General features: G+C 40.4%; 1 protein-coding gene across 9 annotated transcripts in view; it reads right to left on the bottom strand.

Moving 5' to 3' along the window:
• Positions 1–24,063, bottom strand: part of LOC121285646 (acyl-CoA dehydrogenase family member 10-like) — a 72,612-nt gene that overhangs the window by 16,768 nt on the left and 31,781 nt on the right. For all 9 annotated transcript variants that reach the window (XR_005944734.1, XM_041202302.1, XM_041202300.1 and 6 more), the window contains 12 exons: positions 21,950–22,135; positions 20,156–20,314; positions 19,398–19,557; positions 18,223–18,364; positions 17,498–17,566; positions 15,026–15,207; positions 13,792–13,942; positions 13,268–13,413; positions 9,239–9,412; positions 2,960–3,366; positions 1,764–1,904; positions 1,501–1,638 (listed from right to left, as the gene is read on the bottom strand). Coding sequence is in view for 8 of the 9 variants with exons in the window: in XM_041202302.1 (XP_041058236.1) it covers positions 1,501–1,638; positions 1,764–1,904; positions 2,960–3,366; positions 9,239–9,412; positions 13,268–13,413; positions 13,792–13,942; positions 15,026–15,207; positions 17,498–17,566; positions 18,223–18,364; positions 19,398–19,557; positions 20,156–20,314; positions 21,950–22,135 (2,055 nt within the window). In the remaining variant the exon portion in view is untranslated. The remainder of the gene's footprint in view (positions 1–1,500; positions 1,639–1,763; positions 1,905–2,959; positions 3,367–9,238; positions 9,413–13,267; positions 13,414–13,791; positions 13,943–15,025; positions 15,208–17,497; positions 17,567–18,222; positions 18,365–19,397; positions 19,558–20,155; positions 20,315–21,949; positions 22,136–24,063) is intronic.

Below are 24,063 nucleotides of genomic sequence, written 5' to 3'. Positions count from 1 at the left end.
CAATCAACATCAATGACTTAGGTGAAGGAACTGCATTTATGGTAGTTAAATTTGCTGATGACATAAAGATAGATAAGAAAGTAAGTTATCAAGAAAGGGTGGGATTTTCTGGCCCTGCCCACTGCTGAGATTGTCCGGTCCTGCCAAAAGTTAATGGACTTTTGGCTGGGCCGCTGCAGCCCCTGCAGTGGGTACTGCTCTGGAGAGGCTGAAAAATCCCAGCAAAGAGTCTACAAAGAGATTTAGATAGATTAAGTGTGTGTGTAAAAAATTGGCATTCGGAGTAATGTGGGAAAATGTGAACTCATCCTCTTTGGCAGGAATAATAGAAAAGCAGTAGGAACATAGGACTTAAGGGCAGGAGTAGCCCATTTGGCTCTTCAGGTCTGCTCTGTCATTCGATGAGATCATAGCTGATCTGGTTACAGTGTCAACTCCACTTTTCTGTTTGGGGAGAGATTGCAGATGTCTACGGTTAAAGGGATCTGGGTGTCCTGGTGCAAAAAGTTATGATCCAGGTGTAGCAAGTAAATAGGAAGGTAAATGAAATATTGGCATTTATCACGAGCAGAATCAAATATAAAAGTAGGGAAGTGTTGCTACAGCTGTACAGGGCCTTGGTGAGACCACATCTGGAGTACTGCATATAGTTTTGGTCTCCTTATTTAAGAAAGGATATAATTGTGTTAAAAACAGTTCAGAGAAGGTTCACTAGACTGATTCCTGGGATGAAGGGGTTAGCTTATGATGAAAGGTTAAACAACTTGGGCCTATACCACTGGAGTTTGGAAGAATGAGCGGTGATCTTACTGAAAGATATAACATCCTAAGGGGAGTTGACAGGGTAGATGCTGTGAGGTTGTTTCCCCCATGTGGGGGAAATCTAGAACTAGGTAACATAGTTTAAAAATGAGGGGTCTCCCATTTAAGACTGAGATGAGGAGAATTTTTTTTCTCAGAGGGTCGTTAGTCTGTGGAATTAGTCTGTTTAATTAATTACAACACAAATTATAATTATTTGAATTGATCCATTTTTGATAGTAGGATTTGGATATTAATTCTACCAACAGTTGCTACTCAAGCCTATTACTATGCAAACAGAGGTGGCCAAAGGAAGCAAGCTATTTGTAGGTTTACTGTACTGTGTGAACCTCCTGCTTAGTCTCATTGTTGCAGTATTAAGGTGCAGATACATATTAATCTTGGGTCCAAATTACATTTAATTAATTCATATCTTAATGGCCCAGACATTGAAGCTATGTCCCAACATTGCTACAGCTGAGCTTGCATTTTGAACTCTGATGTACGAGGGGCACCAAGAGGATTCGGTTAATGTCAATTTATCAGTCAATGTATCTTTGTCTTACTGAAATGAGTATCCTCCAAAGTAAAAAATAATTCTGACCTTTTTAGGACTTCACTGACAATGTTTTAAATGGGGGAGCAGCAGTTGGGGGAAAGCAACTGTATCTGGAACTGGAATCAGAGTTTCTGTTATACCTGGGGCTCAGTCATGGCAAAACATGACCTGATTTTCCCATCCAATAATGGCAGAAGCCATTGCTCCTTCTGTGTTTCAGTCCCATACTTCACCAGGATCTCCATGTTTCCTGTATCTGGTGCAGAACAGTTGAAAGCCTGTAAAACATGAAACTTGGAATGACAAAAAAAATCCAATAACCTCATATAAATAAATTTAAACAGGCCATGTCAAAAAAGCAAGTAGATTCTTTGTAACGAAGACTCATTAATAATTATAGTACCTCAGGTGCATGCAGAGATCTCCCCATAACCTCACATAGGTGAGCAAACTCCAGATTTGTCAGTCCGGCTCCATACTTAACCTCAGGATCAGTTTTCAATGGTAAAAACAGGTTCCAGAGACCATTCGCTTTAGCTTCACGCTGAAAATGCAACATGTAATCCTGTCACTATCTGCAGCAAACATTTTCAAGTAATTCCTATCTAAACTTAGTCAACTCCTACCACACTTGATGAAGACTGGTTGTCAGAACAAAAGTCTCACATCTGCCATCAAACCAGAGGTGGAATGACTAGCTGGAGATCTGCTGGGAGCACTTAACCTAGTCAGCTTCTAGTTATTTTTGAATCCTGAATTTGAGAGTGTGTAGATTTTAATATAAAAGTACCCATCATAAGGATGAAAATTTTAAATGGTAAACAATGGTGAACATTCTTCCTGAATCTCTTCACCTTATTACATCTCCAATCACCTTCAAAAATCTCTCAAATCTAACACTTCAATGAAGCTCCATTCTACCTTTTTTAATTCTTCTGTTTCAAAATTTATACTCGTGCCATCTCAGTTAATGGTCTCTTCCCTTTTGTGAAGAACCTTGCTGTTACAAAAGAGCTTTTTGTTCTTTTTTATTTTCCTGACTTTTTTTTGGGTTTCCACACAGCAATGAGCCAATCTACCAATATCCATGCCAAGTGAACGGCTCCAACCCAAACCGGCACTGTGTGCTGCATTGTAATAGCTGTATACACATTAAATATCAGCCCACATTCCAATCTACAAAATGTTCTGTGAGATTACCTAGTGAAAGATTGCATTGCTGAACTGAATGGTGCACCTCTCAGCTGTGTGCCCAAATGGAATGAGAAATTAAAATAGGTATATATTTTTCCTCAAGAATTTATTTTTCAAAATTGCTTCAAATTGGAAAAGGTGTGTGTTTTAAAACCAAAATGCTCCCTCTCGTATTCTCCTTTAACTCAGCCTGTAACCCAAAACATCATTCTTTTAGACTTCTTTCTCTTCCATCCATACTTTGCACCAAGGACGGAAAATTGCCCTTAAAATTTGTTCCTGAGGTCTTGCCTAGACTACATTATTTCAGAATGTAAAGGTTTTGGTGTGGTAAAAAGGTCTGATTTGTTGGGATGATAAAAATGCGGATATACCTGAAATGTCCTTTACAACAGTTAAACTTACCTTCAGTTCTTCCATTCTAGGATTTGGAATCCATCGATTTTCAGCCCTTTGGTGATCCATAAGTTCCTGCTCTTGGGGATAGATATATTTATCCATAAACACAGTCAGTTTGTGGTACAACTCTTGGACCTGAGCAGGCAGCCCCTCAGGTGAGATAATTAAATGTCCTTTAGGGACTGACACCATATGTCTGGAAAGGTCATCAAGTGAAGAGGCAGATAAAAAGGTTGCTGCTGATGAGCTCTGTCTGTTCCACGTGGAGTACTTTCTCAATGGAGGGCTTGGACTTCTAGTAGGAATTGATTTGAATTTTCGGAATCCTTCCCTTACAGCAAACATCCAGGCCAACTCAGCTATTTTCTCAGCAAGTTTCCCAGCGATTTCAGCTTTAGCTGAACTTGCCTGGCCTAAACAGAATATTAAAAAAAGAAAAATGATACCACGGAAATGTGTACACCTAGTGACATGGGTCATTTGTGACCAATGTTCCAATTTGGGTTCCACAGAGTGGATCACAGATGTCCTTATTGGACAAGCTTTTAACAGAATAAAAATATAAAGGCTAATGGAATATTGATGTCCTGCCACTAGTTGTAAACATAATAGTTATTAAGTATGGTATTCCTTTATATTGAGAAATTATGCTCAAAACATTCAAGAACAGAAGATCATGTCTCCATTTTGCTTCTTCATTGAAGACTTGCAACCACTAACTCAGTGTTAGCTTGACTCAATGTTAGTCCTCTCACCTGAATCAGAGGTTCCAGGTTCAAGCTCCGTTTCATGACTTGAATACAGAATCTAAGCTAATGATTCAGTACCGCAATGAACTGTAATTTCTGGACTTTTGGCACCATCTTTCAGCTGAGATATAAAACCAAAGTCCTGTTTGGGGACCTTACTGTGTGCAAAATGATCACTGTATTTGTCACAAAACAACAATGTATACACTTTAAAGGTAATTTACTGATTACGAAGCACTTTAGGATGTTCTGAGATGTGAAAGGACCATTTGTTTTCCTTTTCTTTCTTTCATATGAGAGCTGGAACAGAAACAGTTGCCTGATCTTGTCCTTACTTGACATATCTTCATTTACTCATATCTAGAGAGTTATACATTCCATTTCTTTCTGGCACAAAGGCACAACAGGAAAAGCGGCACAACCATGGCTAACCAAAGAAATTAAGAGTATTAGATCCAAAGAGGAGCCATATAAAGTTGCTAGGAAAAGTAGCAAGCCCGAGGATTGGGAGCACTTTAGAATTCAGCAAAGAAGGACCAAGAAATTGATTAAGAGCGGAAAAAAGAGAGTATGAGTAAACTTGCAAGGAACATAAAAGTGGCCTGTAAAAGCTTCTACATGTAAAAAGAAAAAGATTAGTGAAGTCAAATGTAGGTCCCTTACAGTCAGAAATGGGAGAATTTATAATAGAGAACAAGGAAATGGCAAAGCAATTAAACAACTACTTTAGTTATGTCTTCACTGAGGAAGACACAAATAATTTCCCACAAACGTTAGGGAACCGAGGGTCTAGAGAGAAGGAGGAATTGAAGGAAATTAGCATTCCAAAAAAAACAGTGCTGGAGAAATTAATGGGACTGAAAGCCGATAAATCCCCAGGGCCTGATAATCTACATCCCAAGGTAGTAAAGGAGGTGGCCATGGAAATAGTGGATGTGTTGGTTGTCATCTTCCAAAATTCCAGTAGATTCTGGAATAGTCCCAGCAGATTGGAGAGTGGCAAATATAACCCCACTATTTAAAACAGGAGGGAGGGAGAAAACAGGGAATTACAGACTGGTTAGCAAAACATGAGTAGTGGGGAAAATGCTAGAAACTATTATAAAGGATGTGATAACAGGACACTTAGAAAATATCAACTGGATTAGACAAAGTTAACATGAAAGGGAAATCATGTTTGACAAATCTACTTTGAGGACGTAACTAGCAGAATAGATAAGGGAGAACCAGTGGATGGAGTGTATTTGGATTTTCAGAAAGCTTTTGATAAAGTCCCACATAGGAGGTTAGTGTGTAAAATTAAAGCAAATGGGATTGGGGGGGGGGGGTAATATATTGGCATGGATTGAGAATTGGTTAACAGACAAGAAACAGAGAGTAGGAATAAATGGATCTTTTTCAGAGTGGCAGGTGGTGACTAGTGGAGTACTGCAGGGATCAGAGATTTGGCCCCGGTTATTAACAATATATATTTGGATGAGGGAAACAAATGTAATATTTCCAAGTTTGCTGATGACATGAAACTTGGTAGGAATGTGAGTGGTGAAGAGGATGTTAAGAGGCTTCAAGGCGATTTGGGCAAATACATGGTAGATGCAGTATAACATGGATAAATATGAAATTATCCACTTTGGTAGGAAAAACAGAATGACAGAGTATTACTTAAATGGTGATAGATTGGGAAATGTTGATGTACAAAGGGACCTGGGTGTCCTTGCACACCAATCATTGAATGCATATATGCATGTGCAGCAAACAGCTAAGAAGGCAAATGGTATGTTGGCCTTCATTGCAAGAGGACTTGAGTACAGAAGCAAGGATGTTTACTGCAGCTATACGGGGCCTTGGTGAGACCACATCAGGAGTATTGTGCGCAGTTTTGGTCTTCTTGCCTAAAAAAGGATAAACTTGCTGTAGAGGGAGTGCAGCAAAGGTTCACCATATTGATTCCAGGAATGTCAGGTTTGTCATATGAGGAGAGTTTGGGCCGACTAGGCCTTTATTCACTGGAGTTTAGAAGAATGAGAGGGAGTCTCATTGAAACGTATAAAATTCTGACAGGGCTAGACAGACTGGATGCAGGGAGGCTGTGAGATCTAGAACAAGGGGTCACAGTCTCAGGATATGGGGTAGGCCATTTAGGACTGAAATGAGGAGAGACGTCTTCACTCAGGGGTGGTGAAGCTCTGGAATTCTCTACTACCACAGAAGGCTGTGGAGACCAAGTCACTGAATATATTTAAGATGGAGGTAGATACATTTCTAGACTCTAATGGCGATATAGGCAATGGGGTGAAAGTGGGAATATGGCATTGAGATAATGGATAAGCCGTGATCATATTAATGGAGCAGCATGCTTGAAGGACTGAATGACCTACTACTGCTCCTATTTTCTATGTTTCTAGACAGGGCAACAAGTCACAGCCAGGAAATTTAGGCTCATTAGTTAGGCTTCAGTTGTAGGAAGGTTAAGAGTAGGGGTCACTAGGGATGCTTTTGACAGAGAAGGGGTTATTACAGACATGCAATATGATACGTGGAAAAGAAGTCTTACAAATCTAGTTGAATTCTTTTAGAAGCTTACTAGATTGATAGATGAAGGTAGCCCTGTGGACACAGTATATTTGGATTTCAACAATTTTTAGATTTGGAGCCTTAGAATAGATGACAATAGAGTTCTGTGAAATTGGAGAGCAGATCCAGGTTGTATTGTGAAAAAGCTGCTTTCTCATGGACAGATGGTTATTTTTGATTGTAGAGGTTTTGCATGGAGACCGGTTACAAGTGGAATCTTGTAGGGATTAATGCAGGGGCTGTTAACATTTCACAATATATATCAGAGATCTAGGTGAAGGCACTGGGGATGCTGTCCTTATGTCTACAAGTGCCACAAAGATCTGTGCTGGTGCCAGATAGCTTGAGGAGAAAAAAACTATTTAAAATCCGATCTAGGCTGGAGGAAAGGGCCAGAATCTGCCAGACAACATTTAATGTAGATTTATGTAGTGCAGTACAAGTGGATTTGGCTAATGCTGAGCTTACGCATATCACACTGAGCTCTGAGATAAAGTCTGTTGAGGGGCACTAAAACATGGGTGTTATAGTCTCTCGCATCCCACAACCGGTATTGAGAGGCTATTGTGAAAGCAAACAGAGTATTAGGATGTAGAACTAGGACAATCAAATATAAAACAAAGAGTGAAACCAGCTCTGAAGCTGCTTGAAACGTTAACTCTGTTTCTCTCACCACAGGTGATGCCAGACCTGCTGAGTTTTTCCAACATTTTCTGTTTTAATTATAAAACAAGGAGTACCCTAGTTTCCTTGTACAAGACCTTGGCTAAAAAACAAGACCTTGACTAAAAGGCCATCTAAAAAACAGTCCAATTCTGATCCCCCTACATGGGAGATATAGGTTCAGAGGAGGTTTCACTAGATTAAAACATAATTATAAAATTCTTAGGTATCACAGCAGGTCCAAGGCAGTAGGTGATTTTACTGCAGAAATGTGCAGTCTTCTTTGAAGTATTTAAAATGATGCAACAACTAGACTATGTATGCATGAACAGATTATTTGAGTTAGGTAAATTAGGGAGAATGAGGAAACAAGTACAAACAGAGAATGAAGTTAGATGCCAGGAAGATTTTCTTTACCCTGGAAATCAATTACCTTTGGAATCGATTCCCAACTCTTATAGTGAATGCTGAGACAATGCATTTCCATCAATTCTCTTCTTTTCCTGAATTAGCCTAGGGTTAGTTTTTAATTATTTTTGAAGTTCTCTTGGGGAATAAATAACTGTCGATGGCCGGGACTATTCAGGGTTATGTTGCCTAGTTACACATGGTTGAATGGGACAATCTCGGTGGATCATGTGACATTTTTCATATGTAGGTGCACTTTCTAGTAGGTGTCATTAGATAGTGATCAGGAGTGTCTGAACCCTTGCTGTCTTTCCCACTGTTAGCCACCAAAGCTAAGTGTGGCACACAGCTAAGAACAGCTAACTTGGAACTTTTGTGGCTATTGTGACTCAGTACCAATCTGTAGTTTGGTATAACATGTGGTGCATTTATGTTTAAGCCACTGGTGACACCTCAATCATTAGGGGTCTGGATCACACCTCCAAAACTATGCAGAACAAGGTTCAATAGTTCAGTTTTTCTGCATTTGGTTGCTAAAATGTTTGGTATCGAGCCACTAACTGAAATGGCGATGGCGTAGTGGTATGTCACTGAGCTGGTAATCCAGGGTGATGTCCTGTGGACCCGGGTTTGAATCCCACTGTGACAGATGCTGCTTCAATAAGAATCTGGAATTAAAAGTCTAATGATAGCAATGGAACCATTATCAATTGTTGTAAAAACCCATCTGGTGCACTAATGCCCTTTAGGGAAGGAAACCTGCCATCCTCACCTGACTCCAGATCCACAGCAATGTGGTTGACTCTTGGCATAGTCATACTCACAGAATTATACCTTACAGATCATGTCCCAGACACCATCATCACCATCCCTGTCTATGTCCTGTCCTGAGTATGTCCCACCAGCAGGAAAGACCCAGCAGAGATGGCAGCACAGTGGTATACAGTTGGGAGGAAGTTGCCCTGTGAGTCTTCAACATCGGCTCCAGCCCCCATGAAGTCTCATCAGGTCAAACATGTGCAAAGAAACCTCCTACTGATTATCACATCCCACACTCCATGAACTGATGAATCAGTGCTCTTCCATGTTGAGCACTGAGGGTGGCAAGAGCGCAGAATGTACTCTGGGTGGGACTTCAATGTCCAGTGGCTCGGTGGCACCACCACAGACCGAGCTCCATTAAGAGAGGATCTAACCATCGCCCCATTCAATGGCATTACCATCACTGAATCTCCCACTACCAACATCCTCGGGGCTACCATTGACCAGAAGCTGAACTGGACTAGCCACAAGAGGTCAGAGGCTGAGAATCCTGCGGCGAGTAACTCACCTCCTGACTCCCCAGAGCCTGTCCACCATCTACAAAACACAAGTCAGGAGTATGATGGAATACTCTTCACTTGCCTGGATGAGTGCAGCCCCAAGAGCACTCAAGAAGCTTGACACCACCCAGGACAAAGGAGCCCACTTGACTGGCACCCCTTCCACAAACATGCACTCCCTGCACCACCAATGTACAGGGACAGCAGTGTGTATCATCTACAAGATGCACTGGAGAAACTCACCAAGGATCCTTAGGCAGCACCTTCCAAACCCCCAAGCACTACCATCGAGAAGGACAAGGGCAACAGATATATGGGTATACCACTGCCTGGAAGTTCCCCTCCTGACACTCACCATCCTGACTTGGAAATATACCACTGTTCCTTTACTGTTGCTGGGTCAAAATTCTGGAACTCTCTCCCTAACAGCACTGTGGGTGTATCTACACCACAGGGACTGCAGCGGTTCAAGAAGGCAGCTCACCACCACGTTCTCAAGGGCAATTAGGGAGGGTAACAAATGCTGGCCTAGCCAGCAATGCCCACAAAAAAAAGTCTAAGACTCTCACCTTGAAGTGATCGCTTATAGATTCCCTGGAGTATGGCTGTGACTCGGAAAAAGGAGAAAGCCATGTAGAAATTCCAATTTTCAACAGGATTAATCCCCATGTTGTCACAGTAAAGGGTAAGGTATTCCAAATCAGTTGGGATTCCGAACTCCATCAAATTAAGATCATTCATCCCTATGGCAGAAAGGGAAGAGACATTATGTGGGTATACACTAAATTAGGAATAAACAATGGAAAGATATCTGCTGATAGAGCTATAAAGAGATGACAGATTCATTTAAATCTCAGTTTAAGGGGGAAAAAAACAAATATTTTGAAAATATGTCAGGTGAGCCTTAGATATATTCAAATTAAATTGGGGATCCAGACACAAACTCAAGCAACTAGTGCATTAGTCACTTTGTTCAGTCTGTTGGCTAACTTATACATCAGATGGAATCTGACAGCTTTGATATTTATATTATGGTAATTACAAAAAATGTCTAAAATGATCTAAAACTAAGATTTGCAGATGGATTAACCTGCTGAGGTGTAAACTGACATTGTAATGGACGATAAAATCATCAGATAGCTGCTGCGCAAGAAGCTGAACACTACTTATAAAGACTAAACCTCAAAACTCAACATTTAGCAAAAATCTCCACCCACTGCCAGTACCTGACGGACCCCATCTCGGCATTAATTCGAAGAATTTGTGCACGTGGCAAAAAATTTTCACTAAGGTTATATGTGTCAATAAACATATAAACCAGTAAAACTCCCAGTGTACACAGCTGTCTCAGCATCAACAACACTTTATTATAGTGCATTTGTTGTTAAATTTTTTCAACACTCGTTTCTACTGATCGAGCGCCAACAATCAAATATTTTCTATCACTGATACGGATGTTTCTTTATGCACCAGTTTTTAAAATGTTATTTTACTATATGTTATTCTGGCATATCACATTAGAGCAGCAGTATGCAACATTTGAATTGAACGCTTGGGTTTGATCATCACCTCTTCAGCGTACTTCCATGGGAGTAGCTTGGCTCAAAAAAGCAACAAATGTTTTACTAAACAGTAGGGTAAACCCTCAGTTTAATGATAAAAAAAAAGTTTCCTTCTACTTTGTTTGCCTCTCCTCCTCTATTTAATGTACCAACTGTTGCTAGGTACAGTTGCATCAGGACTGGCAGGGGATATTTGTATTGTAGTAACCACTATGTGTGAGTGTCAGCAGGCTGCTTGAACACAGGACAACTGATATTAATCCACATCAACATGCTTTTCAATAGAAAATCTGAAATGGCTTCTAACCTGGGGTACAGGGATAATTGTTAGCAGCCCTACCTTTCAGTTCCTTCAGCTGGAACAGTAGACTGGTGTGAGGAACTAAAGATAGCAATGAAAGTAACAGGGGAAGAGATACTAGGATACCCAAAATCTTTGAAGCAAGAGTGGATCAGTGACCACACTTGGAACATTATAGCAGAAAGGAAAGAAAGAAAAGACAGAAAGCCTTCCATGGAAATAAAGACAAGAGGTGTGAAGAGGAGTTCCCAAAAGGACAAGAGAGAATGTATCAACAAACAAGCACAAGAGGCAGAAGACACAGCTGCCTTCAATAACATGAGATCACTATTCCAAATCAGAAAGAATATTTCAGGCAGCAGGAAAGCAAGGATGGGACCAATTATTTGGAAAGATGGTACACTTATCTTTAAAGGTCAAGACAAGTTATCATGGTGGGCAGAACACTTCCAGGAAGTAGTCGATTGACCTACTCTGACCAACCGAAATCAAGTCGCTTAGTATACAATTCAGCTTCCAATAAGTTTAGAGAAGTTCACTGAAGATGAAGTGAGAAGGGCAATTGCTGCACTCAAAAACAACAAATTGCCCAGTACAGATAACATTACTGCAGAAATGCTCAAAGCAGTTGGAGAATCAACTGTCCAGTGGCTATGTCAATTTGGCAACCAGCTCTGGGACTCTGGCATTGTTCCACATGACTGGAAAGATGGATCAACTTTCTGCATCTCCCAAAATAAAAAGGCAATCTCACCGAATGTGATGATTGCAGAGGAGTCACTCTCCTTTCAATACCATGTAAAGTCTACTGCCAAATGATCCTTAACTATGTTAAGACATAATGGATGATGAACTTTGAGAAGAACAGGCAGGTTTCAAACCGACACACTTCTGTGCCAACCAAAATATTGCACTAAGGCCCATTGTTGAGAACTGCCAAGAGTACCAAGCTTCTCTGGCCATCAGCTTTGTTGACTTCAGGGTCTTTGATAGCCTTCACTGGCCTTCACTCTGTAAAATTCTCTTTTCATTTGGCATCCCAACAAGGATGCATGGTTTCAGTTATTGAGAAGTTGTTAACTCTGAGTGCCGTGTCAGGGCAGGTGATGGTTACAGTGGTTGGTTCCATGTGTTGACTGGTGTCAAGCAAGGTTGCATCCTTTCTTCTCTCCTTTCTGTTATTGCAATTGGCTGCGTAATAAGGGAGTCAACCAAAGATAATCTTGGATTGAAATGATGGTCAGCTCACAGACCTGAACTTTGCTAATGACATCACTGCCCTGTCAGATAGCATAACAGTGTATCAACAGCTTATCAACTCAATCAGTAATCAGACTGAGAGAATGGGATTCATCATAAACACTAAGAAAACAAAAAATATGATGACGGAAGACCACCAACAACTAACAGATGTTTATAGCAATCAAAATAAAGTTGGCACCGTAGAGGACTTCATTTACCTGGACAGTTCCATTAAATATCCAGGGAGCCATAGTCAAATAGCTTAAAGCAAGAATAGGTAAAGCATCATCAGCTTTCAACCAATTGAAAAAGATTTCCATGAAAGCAAAGCTTAGATTCTACAATGCAAATGTGCTCTCCACTCTCTGATATAGTTGTCAAACCTGGAGTCTGAAAACCTGTCAAGAAAGGAAATTGGATGCCTTTGATATCTGACGTTTTTGAAGGATTCTAAGCAAGCACTGGAGGGATTTTATACCCAACAGAAATAAGAAAATGGTCAGAACAGCCTCCAGCATCATCCATCATTTGTAAAAGACAGCTCAGCTAGCTTGTAATCCGACTTACGTTATTGTGGCCTCCCCATCAGGTCATGCATAAGCTCCCATTAGACGTAAAAGAAGAGGGTGACCAAGATGAACTGACACCAGATTGTCAGCAGGGGTCTCCAGCTGGCCAATAAGTGCTGGAGTGACTTGAGAACACTGGCTATGGAAAGGAGAGAATGGAGTGCTTTGCCTGTCTCATGTATCTTTAGACGCTGGAGCTACTAAGTCTAAGTCCAGGTGAGATATATAAACTCAGCACAGATCAGAATCAAATTAGAGATCTTCCTGATGGTTGTAACTCTGAATTACACTGGGCAATGCATCTAAACATTAAATTCCCAGGGGAAATAAAGTACTTACATTTTTAAAAATCATGAAACTGAAATGACAAAGGACTATAATACATTTACACAAAACCCACATTGTGTCAGCTTGGCCCAAGGTTGTCTCAGAGGAAGAAGGTCATGCTTCAAATTTAATTTCAGAGATTTAAATATATAACCTAGACTGGCATTTCAGTGCTGTGCTTGTTTCTCTAATTATATTTGCTTTTAGGCAGCAGCTATTCAGGATCCTGCCTTTCACACCTTCTTTAGATACATATACAAAAGTAAAAATACTGCAGGTGCTAGAAATTTTAAATAGGCCTGAAACATTATCTCTATTTCTCTCTCCACAGCTGTCAGACATGCCGAGTATTTCCAGCATATTCTGTTTCTATTTCAGGTTTCCAGTGCCCATAGTATTTTGCTCTTGTTCAAAAATAGATTAATTGGTGATTTGGCTCATTATTATTTGTGGAACCCTGCCATGTGCAAATTGGCCGCTTTGTTATCCTATAAAACAAACAATTACACTGTGGGAAAGGTGCAATATAAATACAAGTTCTTTCTTTAAAATAAAGATCAAGGCTCCAGTATAAGTAAGCAGCTTAACTCACATTACCTTTTAAGATGGGGAAATCTGGTGGGAGATGGTGTGCCAAACAATTACATGCCACGTCAGAGATGGGATCGCCCAGAGTGGACAGTTCCCAGTCCAAAACTGCCAGCACCTCAGGTTTGTCAGCGTGAAAAACCAGATTGTCCAGTCTAAATTGTTGAGTGGAGAGTACAGAATGGAAAGGAAATAGGGAAAAGGAAATTGGGATAGAAAATGAAAAGAGAGAGTGAGAAAGTGAGAGACAGAAGTGTGAGAAAAGAGAAAAAGTGTGTTAAACTACAGTTTGATTTATAAAATTGATACTCACTACAGGTTAGATTCTTAAGTGTGTAGATTGGTATACTGAAGCTGTGGTAACAGGTTTATGGAGGTGCACCATGTTCCACGATTTAAATCAAGTCTTCACAACCCAATGACATTTAAACCCTAACCTTAAAAGTTATTCTCAATTACTATCTCCAAAATCTGTGCCTAAACTTTTGTCTGTTAAAACAATTATCAAGCACTTAAACAGTTACATTACATACCTAAAGTCTCCATGCACAAGTGTGGTTTTTTCATGTGTTGGGAGGTTATTCGGAAGCCATTTTATGAGCTGTTCCATTGCTGGAATGTTATGAGTCTCACTTGCTCGGTACTGCTTAGTCCATGTGCACACCTGACGCTTGATATAGTTGCCTAAGAATAAATATTATTAAGACAGCTCAGTACAATATTTGGAGTGGGATGAGAAATAAGGTGGTCAAACCCTTGGAAGAAACAAGAGATTAAATCAACAATCTATGTCAATTTCTGCACATACAATTTATTTTTCCCAGCTATATCATATTGTTTACGTACCAAATTTCTCATAATGGGCTTGTGAATAAATGCACTGCTCATGTGGTACAAAGACACATAGATCAGAAGCTTCCTGATTTCATTCTTGGTCAAGGCTGAATTAACAGATTTCAAATTGTCTAGAGGACATAATGACTCTACAAAGAGATTTATATAGGTTAAGTGAGCGGGGGAAAAAATTGGCAGGGAAAATGTGAACTTGTTCACTTTGACAGGAAAAGCGGTACATTATTTGACTACAGAGAGACCGCAGAACTCTATGCTACAGAAGGAACTGGGTGTACAGGCACATGAATCACATGTAAATGCACAAGTGATTAGGAAGGCAAATGGAATGTTAGTCTTTATTGCAAGAGGAATCCAGTATAAAAGTGGGGGAGTGTTGCTACAGCTATACAGGGGCTTAGTTAGGCCACATCTGGAGTATTGTGATAGTTTTGGTCTCGTAACTTAAGAAAGGATATAACTGCATTAGAAGCTGTTCAGAGCAGGTTCATTTGACTGATTCCTGGGATGAAGGGGTAATCTTATGAGGAAAGGTTGAGGAGGTTGGGCCTCAACACAGGCAGCATTTGGATTGCTACAATTTGCCTCGGTGCCACTGGTTAGAAGGGAACAAAATCAGCCAGTTTAATATTCAATCTTACACACACTTAATAAGAAGCGCTGATTACAAGCTGTGCAAACATAAGGGCAAACATAAGTAATGACAAAATACATTAGTATTCTGGCAAACTGCAGCTACAGAAGAATAGGGTGTGGGGCCATGTGTCTGATTCACCAGGTAGAAAGATCTGGTTCGTAACTAGCATAATAAAAGTGCCAAAGGGAAAAACCATATTCAAAACTCAGTGTGTACATAACCAAAAGAATGTATATATGCAAAGTAATAATCGATTAGAATCAGTAAACACTCCTTACCATATTTTCCATAATCCTCTAATCCAGCTGCATGGATGTCAACCTGATGAATCTGGCAGAGAACGTGGTTCATGGCAGTGTAAATGTCTTTCCGCTGGCTGGCAGTTAACCCTGGCAGCGTTGGGTCCTTAAATACCCTTCCTGGGCAGTATTCCATCAGGTAGAAGGAAGTCCCAAGAACACTGGAAAATAGGGAAAATTACTGAGATCATCATCTCTGTTTGCAAAGAAGGACTTGTCATTTAATACTTGCATTTTAATATATAACTCAGTCAGCGCACACCACCTCGGCCCCAGAATAGTGCTACATTTGAGCAAATTATAATCAACATTGTATTATGTGCACTTGTAATGAGTTCCAATAGAATACACATTGGTTTCAGCCTACTTTTCAAACTTAAAACAACAGTACAAGTTATGTCCTGACAAAAGTCCATAAAGTCACACTTACCATTACTTTTTCACGTTGCCCAACCATAGTTGCCTTTGAGGTTGCCCTATCAGCTCATCTGTATCTGAAAGAAATTGTACTATCTCTTTATCAGGCTCTCATTCCCTCACACTATAATCTTGCTCCCCTTCATTCTCAAGTATTTCTCATTCTTTTCCTTATCCTCCATTAATTTTTCATATCTCCTTTTCTTCTATTGTTACCCATTTTCCTTCCTACTTCTCATTCTTTCTGTCTCTTTGAGCAGCTGTATGCCTACACCAAGTAACATTATCTGACTTCCTTTCTGCTGCATTCTTGTGTTTGTGAAAGTGGCAATTGAGACAATGCTATAACTTGTGTTAGCCTGACTCAGTGGTAGCTCTCTCACTCTTTGAGTCCGAAGGTCATGGATTTCAACCCCACACTTGGACTTGAGCACACAACCTAGCCTGACCATTGCAGTAATAAGGAAGTGCTATCTTTCAGATGAGATGTCAAACCAAGACTCCACCTGCCTGTTCCAGTGGGCAGAAACTATTCTGTGCTCCACTGCTGCTGTGGTCAGTATTCTTCCATGAAGCTTTCACCACCAAAACAGGTTAACAGAATATTCATCTAATTTGCTTACTGTGGGGCTTTCATATTGTAAATTGGCTACTATATTTGCCTGCAAAACAACATTGACTACACTTCAAAAGTAATTTGTTGGCTGTGAAGAACTATATAAATGAAGATTATTTCTTTAGTTATTTGCTGTCATCATATTTAAAAGCTGAGTTTGTGCCATTGGCTCATGAATTATTGGGTATGTGGAGTCGGACTTCATATCACAGAAAAGTCACGTGCAATTCTCACAATGGTATCTAACTACCCAATTCAAGCTATCCAAGCTTTTGAGTCCCAGTTTATTGAACACATTCCTGAAGAGAGAGCAAAGAGCTCCAAAGATGGAATGGCTATGTGCTTGTATCACTCACATTACTAAGTGCTGGAGTTGCTATTGTTTAATTCTACATCCACCATTGGAAAGACCAAACTGCATTTTCACCATCGCTTGGCAGGTTCATCAGGTCCTCCAGTTGTCATGCAAGCACCCAGTTACACACATTCTACATGTTTCTGTTGATCTGCAGTATGTCCAGCTGGTAGCACGTAATCTCAGAATTACCTGTGTTAACTGTAATTTAATTGAGTACCTAATTGTATTGAGGTAGTGATGATTCACTTGTGCTTCTATATATAGTAGACTGAAACTGTGCTCGTTGGTTTTGGAGTTGCATATTTGTAACAAATGTCTCTTTAAATATAAGCTTATGAAGTACGTAAAGATTAGGTTCCAGTTCTATCCTTCACCATCCGGCTATCGGTGATAGAACAACGAGGTCTACCTTGGATCTAAATCCATACCAATTCGAAGTCCTGCCCCAATGTAATTTATGGAGCATATCCAACAAATGGCACCATAGGTTTAGAGAGTTCTTACAAAAAAAATGTACTGCCCCAGACTTTCTTTAAGATTATATTGTTTTTAGTCTCTCCCACCCAGTGGGGCGTCCCTTCACTCCATCGATGTCCATCTTGGATACTAGACAAGACATACAACTCCCTTTACTGTAGCTCAAAAATGTGCTTCAACAGCACCAAAAGTTGAATGTTTCCACATGTCATTTAGCATCTACTTCAAAATGCTGATTTAGTGTTGAATTTTGTGTTTTGTATTCACATCTGCCAGGGATTGGGTCACATTTTGTCTGATAATGCTCTGTGGGGCATTTTACTACTTGTATGTTAAAGGTGCAATATAAATGCAAGTTGTTGTTGTTTTGGAGATCTAATTTCCACACACTGTTTAAGAGGTGGAGACTTTGATCGTTCCAGGTTTCAGAGGTAAAAGCACAGCATCTCAAAATCTGAATCATCCAGCTTCCATGCTCATCCTGTTGCTTCAGAGTTCTTTTCTCCCCCTTAACATTTATTAACTTTCATATTACTGATACATACATACTTATACATTGCAACTGTAGAGTTTGACTTTTTACCTGGGGTCCTCACAGATGGCAAGTGTCCTGGGAACAGGAAGGCCCATGGCTGAAAGAGCTTTCATCACCCTGAATGGACCATGAAATAAAAATGAAACTTTAATTTAACCTTCTAAAGCACAGTAGGTAACAAGTTGACCGGGAAAAAAAACATTCAGAACAGAGCATAATTAACTGTGTACATACGGTCTGCAATTCTTACATTTTTAATCAATTTTCTCTTCTCATCCCCTGCAGCTGCTAATTTTCACTGACGTATATTTCAACGTGTATTGAAGGCTTTCACTCAAAGCTAGGCAGTGAGTGTTGGCAGGGTATTTGACTGTCGGGGGCATCACAACCAAGATTAACCATGAGTTCATCCAATGCCCACATATATTATGCAGCAGGTAATCAAGAGCGGGGAGACCTGTCTAAATTTCCCATCTTTTGTCCACGGACACTGAAGCCAATAGTGACAATTCGGCTGAAAGCAACTGTATTGGGAATCAAATTTCGGATCTTCCTGATCAGTAAGGCTCAACACCAGGCAGTACGGTTACCTAATAAGGCATTAAGGAGCTGTGAGCTGGAAACTTTTTTTTTAATGAAGCAGATGGCCCAGGGACCCTGGAATCCTTGGCATCTGACAGCAGGTTAAGAACTGAGCTAGCAGCTCCCGACTGAGTGAAGAGGAATCATTGATTTTGTAAAGCACAGAGATTCCCTCCATTTTACTCCACTACCTGTATTCTCTCTCCACTGCGTGTGCTGATTGCAGAAGTTTTCCGGGCGGTTTCTTTCTTAGGACCAGCTGTTGGTCGCCACTCTGGACATGGTATGTAGGGTTGGACTGGCCATGAATAAACTGCCGCAGAGTCAATGGCTCTGAAACCAGACATTGCGTATCAATTAAACTTGATCAATACAGTGGCATAATGGACTACTAAACTCCCTTATTGTTCTAAAGAGTGGTAGGCTGCAGGTTCTCTCTGAGCAATCTGCCCAGTGTCAGCCTGGCTGTCTCGGAAGAGGTGGGCTCCTCCTAACATTCAATGTGTAAACAGGCCAACCATCTCCGAGTCTTCTCAAACAGGGAGATGCTTGGAAGATCTGGGAGGCAGTGCTCAGCAAATGGGAGACATAGATTCTCAAAAATGTAAAGACACTTTCCAATAATCCATTTATCTAAATTAAAACTTAACTAAAATAAGAGAACCACATTATCCCTTTAAAATAAGCCATGCATTTCCATACTACTCCCTTCATCTGGAAATGCAGTAAGTTCCAAACATGGGTATCCAATCAGTTATGCCGTAACTTGGTCAGCAATCACCAGCTGGTTACTGCTTTCTTCCTGGGAAAAAAGTATTTAAACCGCTGCAGGAAATGAGTGAGTATATGCAAAAAGCAAGCTGCAGTTGCCATCTTGGAATGAAGTTCCCTCATTGGAACTAAAGGAAATTGATGATAAAGGGACTATAACTCAATACAATAAAAGGCATGACATGGCATAACAGTGCCATGCGTTTATCTACTGAGACATCAGAGAGGCTCCAGGTGAAGGTATTTCTAAAATTCTTCTCTCTACTGACATTATTACACAAACTGCAGTGAGCTGGAAAGTTTGCACTGGATCTCAAATTTCTTCCAGTTCAGAATCTGAACTTCCAGAAGGAAAGTGTTTATCAGAGTGGACCACATCGCGGCTTGCCCTGTGTGCACTGTTATTTTATCACATCGTGCATAGACTCATATCATTTTAAAGAGTGTTGCGCTAAATTAAATCTGGTCAAGTATCAGAGTCATTTAGTTATCCAAACAGGGATCATTCCAATGTAATGAAGTTATTCTTCAAAAACATATACTTCTGTTGTAGAGTTTTGGGTTGCAGCATGGTGCTGCAGGGTGAACAACCTACCTGTTAAATTTAGCCCCAGAGTGGTCTGGAGATACTCCTTCAGACGATCTGTAGGAATCTCCATGTCCTTACGTACAGCTTGTGTATCATGCACATAACCACGCAATGGGAACCCCAGCATTGCTTCCAACTCCTGAATGGCTGTATCTATGTCTCCAACCTAGAAATTAAAATGAAACACCTTTTCCATATTGCTGTTCAGCTGGTGATTCCCTTTTCTCCATGTAGTGGTATAAACTTAACATAAATTCAATTATAAACTCTCCACTGGCTTCATGAGTAAGAGCACTACCCAGTCCACCATTCAGACCAGAAAGGTCCCAGATTTGATTGTAACCTGATCTTGAGCTAGAGAAGCTGTTGGCCCCAGTCCCATTGTCCTAGAATGGGAAAAATAAGCCATAGTTTTCACTTCTGATTGCCAAATAGTAACCTAGAAAATATTCAGGTGTGTGAATAGGATCAGGTTCCAGTGATGTCTCAACAGCTGAACACCCAGTTGAGATTCACTGTCTAGTTCCTATATAAAGAAGCTCAGTGACCAAGGTACCGGAGGTCTGAAGTAGGTCGTGTAAACTCACCCCAGGAGAAGAAAATGCTTGCTGATTTTGGTGGAAAAGACATAGAAGAAATAATTAATTTCTAGAGCATTAATGAGGCCATCACACTGTACTTCTCTCTCCAATCACTATTCCACCTTGTGCTATAACCCTCCAAGTTATTTTTTGTGCCCAGCAGCTATCTCTAGACAGCTTTACCTTAATAGTGCGCATCCCAAGATGAGCTGCTGGTTTTAGGTTTTGTCCAGAGTCATCAAGGAAAATTGATTCCTCAGGGTTGACCTTCAGGCGTTCTAAACAGAGTTTGTAAATCCCAGGGTTTGGCTTGCTAATTCCTTCACGGCATGACTCAACGATCTGCAAAAGTTGAAGAAAATGTAAGAAAGCAGTGAAGATAAAGTTCTCAGTTTTCAAACTGATTTAATTTCTACATCTGACCCTCGCAATTCGCTCATTTGTCTCTTGTATTATACTCTTTAATCAGAGGCTAGATCTCTGATGAACTACACAAATGACAGGGTTTAGAATCATCATGACTGATGTAAGTTCATGTAAATATCAATTAAAGTTTGCTTTTTCAAATAATAAGCATCCTTGGTTATGTGGTTATCAAAGTGCAGTGAACAACAGGAAAACAGGTCAGACTTTCAAACCATTGAGTGCCATAAAATCTATTCATAACCCTCTGAGGACTTATACATTAACACATATACTTTACTGCCCACAATTTTAAAAAAGTGTAATTTTTGCACTCATGTGACACATGCACTTAGTTCTACAATGATTAAGCATGCAGCTTGAGAAACCTGCATTACCATAGTATGGCGGCACAAGATAATCAGCCAAGGGGATCATTACAGCCCAATCTTTAGTCATTTATAACAGGAGCAGCAACACTTCTGCCAGTCTCATACATCTCCAGAAATTTAAGGCTTAATTATTCTAACATGCCAGCCTCCCTTCCACATTGGCAAATCAACTGGAACCCCAAGGTCTGCATCCTACCTCACACAAAATCCTGCCCATCCATCACCTTTTCCTGGCTCAGAGTTTTAAAACAATAATTTTGAAATCCCTCGTGGCTTTATTCAATTCTACCTCTGCAAACTTCTGGCTGAACTGTTCCAGGAGGCAGGTTTACTCCAGATTCTGGAAAATTGGGCAGCTCCTCTCTCTCTGGTCCAACAGACAAATGATTAAGCCCTTGCACTCTGGAACACTTTTCCTATGCCTCTTCATCTTGCTAGTTCTCTACCCTCCTACATTTTACACAGTGCTTATCTCCTTGACCAGGCCTTCAGTCACCTGCCCTAATACTCTCCTCCTCAATTTCCCAACACCTGATTCCCCAGTAAAGTCTCCTGATGCTTCTCTTTGTGACAAGTGCTATAGAAATCCAAGTTGCTGCAGCTTACCAAAGTCCTTATAGAGTTTTGAAAAATACACATGGACACAAACATACTTGCTTAGCGAGCATTCCCATCAATGGTAGGTGCAGTATTTAAGAAGGAGAGGCAAGAATATCCATCAAGACCATCTCCTAGACAACAGTATGATGTTTATTGAGACCATATTCAGTAAAATTCCTTTTTATTTTGTATTTTCATCCCCTGCAGATGGAGCTCAAATGTAGGAACACACCTCACTTCCAAGTTGCCACTAAGACCATTGTACCGAATCACTAAGAGACTGACAATGTATGATATACTCAAGTTTCCTTCCCTATTGTTCAGCGACACCACAGGCTCCACTGAGTGTTGTAGTGCTCAACGCAACTCGGATCAGGAAATGAGTGCAGTAGGACTTGAAGCAGTCTTTTCCCCACTTTGTGCCACCAAGTGCTAACGCCTTAATGTTCAGCACTGCTGCGCCAATAAGTATATCTAGTCATAGTTATACCTTACACACTACCACAGTACAAACACATGAAAGGAAGTAAAATCCTGAACTGCATGATAAATTGGTGCTCACCATATCAAAATTGGTACTCACCACATCAAAATCAACTTTCTCCACAGGCAAGAAACTCTGGTCTTTGAACCAGAAGTTATTAGTCAGTAGAGCAGTTTGCAGTCCCTCCGCTCTGATACACTGAATTGCTTCTCTAGTTGCAGGAATCTGATCATTCAGATGACTTATTGCTTGTAAACAGGGCTTGATTATATCAGAGGTCTGATTCTGTAAAGAAATGGAAAACTTTTAAAAGAAGCGACACAGTGAACAAACAAGCATGAGAAACAGCAAGAATAAGCAGTACATGAGAAAGAGAGAAATAAATAAGAAAAAGAAAGGAGAAAAAGGGGGACATGGGCGGCAACAGGATTGCACCAGCAACAGTCTGAGTGAGGCTGGCTGGTAAACCAGAATTAAGAGAAAAATTAAATGTGAGAGATTGGTAGTAATTTGGAGGTAGGGACTGAATGGGAGAACAACTGCATATGTGCATGACTGGAGAAACTGAGAGTAGGATAAATAAGACAAGGAGACGCAGAAAAAAAGGAGTAAGACAGGGCTGAGACTTTGAATTGCAGTGCATTGGTGGTGGGTTAAGAACTTGTGTTGACAATTCCCCATATCCTAAGTTTTAGATGTAGGCCTTGCTGTCAGCCTGGTGTTGAAGTGAAGGCTGGCCAAGAAAGTTGGACGATTCACCCACAGGAAGGTCAGGCCATTCAGACTTCCTAGTGGCTGGTTACATACCAGCAATGGGAACAGAAATGTCTAAAATGGATGCAGGAAGGGACTAGAGAAAGAGGAGGGAAACAATTAGTGAATATAAGACACCAAAAATATATAACAAAAAATATATAACAACACATGGAAACAAAACATATAACATTTAACAAAAGGAGATACAGGAAAAGAAACAGCAGAGATATTACAAATGAGAAAAAAAAGGGAGAACAAAACAATACTGGTTTGTATCACTGCATGTGAATGTAAACCAATGCAGCAATGCAAAATATGGGTAAATCAACCAACCACCGACATCTTGCAGAGTCCTGCTCTCCAATCAGAAGAAAGGACAATAAATGGGCAGCGAATGAAAAGCACTGCAAGGGAAGCAGGGGTAGCCAGCAATAGGCAGAGGAACCAAAGAATGATTTATCAGGATAGTCAATCCTACTATCGAGCAGTCAAAGGGCCTCAGAGTTCCACACAAGCAGGGGTGGCTGTAATAGTGCTCTATTTCAGGACTGGATACAGAGAGCATAATATCTGAACTAGTCATAGTTGTCTTTATTTTTACATACACACCCCAGATAAAAGTGGATCTGAGATTGGCAAGCAAAGTATATACTAGACATAAGGTGAAAAGCTTATTTCTCCCCCAATCTTTTGCCCTTCTCTCCTGAAGACACTGACACTAGTATTTCTTGACAAGTAGGTGCACTTTAGATGTAAGCCTACATTATGTGCCTGTGCAGGAAGGAACTCCCAGCAGAATCGTGTTGTCACCTAACATCTAAACATACGCAATCAACACTACTGGAAACTCTGGCTAGTAGTTTTTCCTTTTCTAAGTCAAGACATAGTGAAGCCAATTATATGGACGTCCGTGCTTCCCCAGCACGGACAAACATCAAACCTAGGATCTTCCTGTTCTGTTTGGCTTGGCAGTGCAATGGCAGCTCATTTACAATTATGTTGCTTAAGGCACCTCACGCTCCCCAGTCCAACTTCACTACAAAATAGAATTACTGCTTGCCTTTGTACCCTTGCTAGGGTAGATCAATGTCCTTTGGAAATAAAATGACCAGAAATGCATAAAATACCTCATGTGAGATATTAATTATTTGCTCTTCCTCACCTATTATCTCCAAACATCCACATCCAGAGTAAAATTCTAATTCTCAAATTATATTCAGCCACTTAGAGGAAAGGTAAACAAGTGACTGTTTCTGTGAGAGAGAGAAAATGCCGCACCTCACTAAGCACTTCCTGTTGAGATCAGTACTGCCTCTAGTCTAAATCATTGTTATTTTTAAATCAGGAAACCGAAGAGATGAGTCAAAATGCAGGAAAATCTGAGAAAGGTAAACTAAATTGTAATGTTACATCTTGCCAAACTTAGGTTCTAAGCTTAATGGAGGACTGGAAGACAA

Source organism: Carcharodon carcharias, chromosome 13 (assembly GCF_017639515.1).
Source record: "Carcharodon carcharias isolate sCarCar2 chromosome 13, sCarCar2.pri, whole genome shotgun sequence".
Taxonomy (NCBI): domain Eukaryota; kingdom Metazoa; phylum Chordata; class Chondrichthyes; order Lamniformes; family Lamnidae; genus Carcharodon; species Carcharodon carcharias.
This window is presented reverse-complemented; position numbering and strand designations above follow the sequence as displayed.